Source organism: Neolamprologus brichardi, chromosome 7, assembly GCF_056152115.1.
Source record: "Neolamprologus brichardi isolate AB-2024 chromosome 7, ASM5615211v1, whole genome shotgun sequence".
Lineage (NCBI taxonomy): Eukaryota > Metazoa > Chordata > Actinopteri > Cichliformes > Cichlidae > Neolamprologus > Neolamprologus brichardi.
The window spans coordinates 51,729,147-51,736,645 of NC_142110.1; the positions used below are offsets into that span (position 1 = coordinate 51,729,147).

Here is a 7,499-nt window from a genome sequence, read left to right on the forward strand (position 1 = left end):
TGTAGGATCATTTTAACAGAGAAAAGAACAAAAGGTAGACAAAATCAAAAGAAAAGCTTTGAATGCCCAACAAGAAACCTGGAAAACTATTCCTTAAGACTTCTTTAAGAAACAAAGCTGAAAAAAGTTGCCCGAGACAGCTCAGGCTATGTTGGAGAATAAAGATGGTCGTACCAAATATTGACTTTCAGACTTGCTGGAAATGTGCAAACTGATGTGAGGAAAGTGAGGATGTCTTTTTTTTTTCTGAGAATGCTGGAAAAGATGTAGCAGTCTAAATTGTAAATTATAACCAAGCTGAACTTTCTTTAAAAAAAAAAAAAAAAAAAAAAAAAAAGTAGTGTTTGTCTTATTGTTTTAGTGCCGCATTGGCTCAATAAATATGCTACAAAGTAAAATGTTATATGTAAGCAAAGAAACCATTTTCCGCTGATCCATGGTCACAGTGGGGTCACTACAGCAGGTAGCTGTTCATGTTTGATTTGGCAACTTCACACTGGCCTTGCCCTTCCTAACTCAACCCCAAAGGGCTGGAATCAAACCAGCAACCTTTTGCTAGTCAAGTGAATGTGTTAGCCATTACAAGGTGTCACTATATTTCAAAGTAAGACATTTGACCATCACTTGTACATAAACACATTTTTATTCAGCCTGATATAGGTTACACATGGGGAAAAAAAAAAACAAGAAACCAAAACAAAACAAAACAAAAACCCAAAACAAACTAAGAGATCTACTTCCCTTTGTGGAGCTAATGGTGACACTTAAAATCAGCTTCGGCGCTCACTTGACAGCCTCCAACATCAGCTGCCGCAGGCTTTGAGGAATAAGCATAATCACATGCTACTACTGACCTGAGGATTTTTTCCTGTCTTGAGAGAGAGAAAAAAAAAAAAAAAAGTCCACCCTCAGCACTCATTTTCTCACTATCTGATATGGAATGTTGTGTTGGGAAAAGTGGGGAGAAGGAAAATTTAAAAAAAAAAAAAAAAAAAGGGTCTCCGCAACTGCAGAAAAGACCTGAAACTTGCTGGGGGGAAAAAAAAAAAGAAGAAGAAAGAAAGAAAGAAAATAAAATTACAAATCCCAGAATTCTGTTCCCAGGCTGCTACTATGCAAGAGGCATTAACAAAACACCTCGGTCCAAAGTGTGTTCAACAAAAAAAAGAATAACTCAAACCCACTGCTGTGCCACTTAAAGGTTGATATGAACAGAAACCATAACTTATAGCTTGTTAGTTCAGAAGGTTCATTAAATTTACACTGCTTACAGATCAGCTTTGGAGTCTAATATCATTATTATGAGGACTGGCAGAGACACAAAGCAAAACCCAATGAGGGAAAAAGACAGGGAAGGTCATTCATGATACTTAACTAGTGTTAGTCTTATTTTAACTTGTAAATTTAACAAAGTGCAAATTCATATTTATACTACATCATAACCAATTTTAAAAACTGTTCATTCTCTAGTCTATAACAATGAAAAATGGTCGACTCCACATCACCCCCAACAAAGCCATAATCAACCCACCCACCCCACCAGCTATAGTATCCAACAGAATATTTCTTTTAAAGGGAAAAAAAAAAAAAAAAAAAAAAAGAATCACTAAGTACATGCTGCAATGACGCCCATCAATCTGTTTGAAACTTGAGCAAAGGCTCCTGTAATTGGCTCCTTGAAGCTCTTGCAACACACCGTTACTGTCAGCGTGAGTTTATAGTTAAAATATATATATTAATCTATCATTAAATAGTATGCCTCTTACACAGTCTTGCATGCACTGAAGAGCATTTTTAGGCAAGCTGTACAAGGAGGAGAGGCGTGGGGACGGACTTGCTCAGGCTGTAGGCTCCGGGCCAGGTCCAGGCACTCTTGCCACCTGTAAATATTTTTTTTTTGTGTTTGTTTTTTTTGCCCTTTACTCCTTTGCAACCACGTCAGTCCAGATGATGGTTCTCCAGTGTCGTTTTTGTGTTTACTTTTTTGCCATTTTTTGGTTGGGGGGAGGGAGGGATTGAGTGAACATTTGTTTGCGTCTGTAAATGGGAATGTATCTGTGTGCACGTGTGTGGTCCTAAACTCAGTTTCACAAATGAACTTTGTAGATCACTGAACTTTTGTTCCAAGCTTTCGTTGTCTGTTCCTGGAAGAAAAGAAAAGAAAAAAAAAAGAAAAGAAAATTAGCAAATTCAAAATATTAGGAGACCCAGTCATATTTAAAGCACCAAATATTTTAATGGATCAACGGTCTTGCTAAGCAGGGAGAAACGTGACATGAATATTTTTGTCTCAAGCTCTCAGCGCTACTGAAGCTGAACTTGGCTTTGAAAGTGCTGAACAACACTCCTTCACCAAATTTTCATTCAGTTAACGGCACAGTAAAAAGAAAACAGGAAGACCTCTAAATGTGTCACGTCTAATTAGCACCGGCTTGCCCACATGTTAGCTGCTACCATCACCAAGTGTCTAAAATCTGAATAGCGGAAAACCTGTTTTAGTCAGGCCTCGATAGTCACAGATGTAGAAGAGCGAGTGAAATGCCACCACCACAGTATCTTACCGTGCCTCTGATCTGGTCACTGTGTACTCAAACCACAAGATGTTTGGGATCAGGCTTGTGTCTCGTACCAGGAAGTACTCTGATATTGGCCTGTGAATTGTTTAAAAGAAAGAAAAAAGAAAAATATGAACATTAGACAATAGATACTAGACCATTTTCATGCAACTCAGGCAGAGGATGAGTTGCCCTCCCCTGTGACACATGAAGGAAGCAGAAAAATGAGAGAACTACTTACCATGCAGCTATTTTGGGGAATATTGGTGTCAGCACCTCTTGTGTAATAAAGAACCAGATTATGCCAATCGTACTACCAGCCACTCCACCGTAGAAAACCTGGCTCCAGGTGTGATACAACAAATAGACTCTGAAGAATGAGTGAGTGAGTAAGAGAAAAGAAAAAAAATCAAAATGCATTTCAAACCATTTCAAAGTGTTATCAGCTCAGCAAAAGTGATGCTGTTACAAATGAAATCAAGTTCTTTGCAAAGTGTGAGCAGCCTGGTCAAATGTCATCTCTGAGTTTTACACCCACTACTGACATTCATTCTTCATGCTCATGCTTCATTTCATCAAATAATTGCCACCATCTAATTTAAAAAAAAAAAAAAAAAAAAAAAAAGTCAATATCTCAATTATTTATAGATAAGAGAACATAAAAAGCTTCTGCACTATAAGAATATACAATTATATCGAGTGTTGCTTATGTAATTTCTGGCAGAAATGCCAATACAGAACCACTGAGCTTTGCGTCCCCCATCACATCAGTAATGGTTGCCAATTCAGGTCAAAACTTCCTTGACTTTAAATCGACTTCTGTTGCAATAACGCGTTTCTCCCTCCTCCCCAAAGATCACCTGCGAGGGAAGCAGCTTCACTCTGTAACACTACTGAACAGTCATGAATGGACTAAAGTCCTAAACATACTCAACAAATAAAGACGGCTCATGAAAGTGCAGAGTTGAATGGGCATCTGTAAACAGAGTACAGGCATGTAGTCTAGTGTCACAAATGATCACATAACATGCTGGGAACCTCCTGAACCAGCAAAAATAAATAAATAAAATAAATAACCTGCCTGTTTATCATAACAAGGGCCGAGAAAACAGTTAATAAGAAAAGGGGCAAGGATGTGGTGTACAGTGCATGCATAAGACCTATATAATGAGGGTCAACTTTAGTAAAACAAGTACTAATATTACTGTTTGTTAGAGTACTCTTCTATGAACTTCAGATTTTAGGAATGATCTGGAATATGTGAAGAGGATAGGGATTGGATTTTACCTGCTGTATGACACTGATAAGGCTATGCCCAAGAGGATAATGGACAGTATGTGTCTCCACAGAAGGTCCACACATCGAGCATTGTTCGTTTGATGCATTCTGACGGGGGGAAAATAAATAAATAATAATATACAGCAGTTTGGCACATTTTAAAGTTAAGGTGGAATAATTACTGATAACCCAAACCATTCTTGTAATGACCTCAAATAACCAAACTGAGCACCAGATGAAAACTAGAAATGAAATGCTTGTTTGAGATGCACACAATACACATTGCATGTTTGCACTAGTCCTACTGCTAGACTAAATTCACTTTGTCAAGTAGCTGCTGCAATTTGAATTATTTCACAACTATGTTTCTATCATTAAACTTCCCCAAATAACAACAAAATAACTCACCTTAAATAAAGGAAAAGAAAGAAGTAAACAACAAAGAACCAGATAAGCTGGGAATGACTGGAGGGCATCCCATACTCTGTGTGCACGGTTGTGTGAGCCCCTGCAGAGAGACAACAGAATCTTATAAACATTAATTTACAATATTGGTTTTACCTAATATCTTAATGTAAAACACTCTGGTCAGGACAGGCACCAATGTTTACTAGTCCACTCTTAAATGCATCTCATTATTTAACTTCATTATAGTAACAAGATTATAGTATATCTAAAGAAAACAAAATTGCAGTTTTTGATTCCAGGTTAGGTTATGATTTTGTTTACTTATATTTCTTAAGAAAAATAAAGTATTTCTCCACAGTAACTCCAGCTTTACAACAGTTCGGCTATGACAAACAAAACCCAAAAATTATTCAGTTTTTTTAATCATGCGTAAAGAAAACAATTAAATGCTCTTGTCCAAAAACCTGGAAGAAGAGGGGAAAAAAAACAAAAGAAAACAAAGCCATTATTATCAGCCAATAAAACTTTTCTCCCCTTCAATGAAGTATTCATCAACCAAAAATATAATACCATGTGTCTAACAATGTGTACGTCCCACTCTTAAACAGATGGAGCATTGGCACAGGATTTCTGGGTCAATGGCAGATGATCCCCTGGGTGCTGTGGGGTGGAGTCTTTTAGTGAGCTTTTTCCAGTTATTCCAGCAAATGATGATGATAGAATTCTGGGACATTTGGAGGCTGGATATGGCCTATTATTATGTTCCTGAGGAGTTTTTGTCAAGTAGTGAGGTTAGGACAAAATAAAAGATGGGTGTAGCCACTGGGCCACATCTATTATGTAGCCTCAAACTGAGTACTTTCACCAAGAGGATAAGGCAGGAGCGGCATATTAGGCGGACTGCAACTACAAACTAAAGAGAAACGCCATCAGCCCAATATTCTCCATTTAATGAGGTGACCAGTGGTTTTTGTGTTGTGGCTGATCAGCGTATCCAGTGCAGGCACTGTTTTGGGTTTAGTAAAAGAATAAAACTACTCATGAAGCTGAAGTGGATATCGGCATTTTCTACAGGTACTTCTATTTAGCTCTAATTCAATATTTGACAAAAAAAAAAAAAATTTTGGATGAAAAAAAATGATGATAGATGCTATTAGTCCATTTTTATATTAAATTGGGGCTCTCGAATCATCTTGATGCCATCATCACACAGTTCGGAGATAAAGAGATAATAGCAAGATAAATTTGTAATCTCAGGTTTCAGTGCTGTGCACCTGAATAGATATTGTGGTTGATAGCAGAAGATGAACTCTAGCTACCGTTACGTTTTTGTAATGCTTGCCCAACCCAACCTGCTATACGTAAAAAAAAAAAAAACTAAAAAAAACTTGTTCCTTCACCCACCTGCGCATGGGCGCGGCTCTCTGAGAATGTGCTTCAGCAGCCAGTTCACTCCTTCATTTAGGAGAAGCCCTCCAAAGAAGGAAATCTAGTTTTATGAGAAAAAAAAGGCAATGCATGAGTGTTTGCAGACTTCTGCCCTGTCTGACAATGCTGATCAAGTTCCTGTGAGACAATTGACAGTTTCACAGGCGGACTTTTAAACATTGTGCCCTTTCTAAAACCACAACTTTGTCAAGTACATGTGCAGGACTCACCGTGTGCAGTTCCCGTTTAAACACTATGAGTGTAACAAAGCCCACAAGAATTGCTATAGGGATGAGGCTGATGTAGGCCAGCAAGTGTCCCGTCAGATCATCTAAAACACATTAACAGATTACAGATATTAAATGGCACATAAACAGTAGAAGTCACTGGTGGGAGTGACAAGTTGTGTCTCTCAGTGAACCCGGATGACCAAGACACTGTGGCTACAAGAAGGAAGCTGTTGTGGTTAAGTAGCTAAGCCATATTTAAACTAACAGAGCACATTATTGGGTGCAATTCAGACATATACGTGCAATGAGATTTAGTCACACTGATCAGTATCAGGCCATGGGACTAGCTAGTATGTTAGCTACAATGCTGGCTACAATGCTTTACGAGGAGTACCAATTTATTTCTACTGTAGTCATACTTTTTTTCCCTATTTTTTAAATACTTGAGTTTGGTCAAATAACCGTTACAGTACACGGCGTATTAGCAGAGAGCGGAAAGAAAATACCGAAGACGATATAAAGACAGCTAGCAGGCTAACTAGCCTTCATTGTGGACATTGTGACAAACTGCGCATGCGACGCTGTCTCACAATTTTGCAGTCCGGGTTACATTTCCCGCTGTGTTGCTGGTTCTACAGCAGCTCACAATTTGGCAGCAACACCGACGGCCGTGTTCATTCAGCAGCAACAAAACACGCACTGCCCGAAAAATTACACAACAGCCGGTGTCGACAGAGCTTCAGCAGACACATAAAGACGCTAAGTGTACGTACCCTCGGGGAACTCTACGTGTGTCAAAGATATGGACCGCCATCGAGGTGGTGCCGAGCACTGCTCTTCCAACGCCATCTTACCCGGACACAACCGGGCAGTCCCACAGTGAAACGCCCAGACACGTGTCCAGCCAATGGAGAGCGGAGCTCAGCACTTAAACGTCCCCTGACAGTGGAAGCGACGACCAATCCCAGCTGCAATCTGCAGACGAGCTATTTTGTCCATAGAGAAGAATTATTGAATGAACCAAAAAAAAAAATGGGCCGCCTACATTAAAATACCAAAAATGCACTCATTCAAAAACATGTATGATCTACAATTGTCTTCATTAATTTAAGGCATTAACCCAGACTATTTTTTAACCTTTGAATAATTGACCTAATTTGCATCTGAGATTTCTTTGTGTGTTAAAATATGAATTAATTTGAGCCAAATTGTCAAATGTCAAAACATAATTTAGTAGTCTTAAGCTAACCTTTACAAAGGCTAAGGTATAAATTATCCTTACAGGAGACTTGATAAACTGTGGCTAATACTGTATAGATCCATTATAAGCCACTTAAAAAGTGGAACTGTCGTTCAAAACTAATAATAGGGATACACTGATTTTAAGATTTTAAGGTAAACACAAATGCAAGTGGTCTGTGGATTTGTTTGTTTTTTAATATTTACTTGTGTTATTTTACTTGTTTTGTTTGGAATAGATGTTACCTACTCCACCTTGTGTCCAAGAAGCAGATTATTTAATTTATTTTTTTTTAAACTGAAGTGTTTTGAAATATTTGTACATTTAGCCTTCACACAACACATAAATGTCATCTTAACT

General features: G+C 38.2%; 1 protein-coding gene across 1 annotated transcript; it reads right to left on the reverse strand.

Annotated features, from left to right (window-relative positions):
* Window positions 1-905: 905 nt before the first annotated feature.
* dolpp1 (dolichyldiphosphatase 1) lies at window positions 906-6,765 on the reverse strand. The gene is made up of 8 exons (XM_006796783.3): window positions 6,673-6,765; window positions 5,900-6,000; window positions 5,646-5,730; window positions 4,242-4,341; window positions 3,843-3,941; window positions 2,797-2,925; window positions 2,562-2,651; window positions 906-2,144 (listed from the first exon to the last, which is right to left on the reverse strand). The coding sequence occupies exons 1-8, from the start codon at window positions 6,746-6,748 to the stop codon at window positions 2,108-2,110; spliced, it is 717 nt and encodes a 238-aa protein (XP_006796846.1). The 5' UTR covers window positions 6,749-6,765; the 3' UTR covers window positions 906-2,107.
* Between the last annotated feature and the right edge of the window lie 734 nt (window positions 6,766-7,499).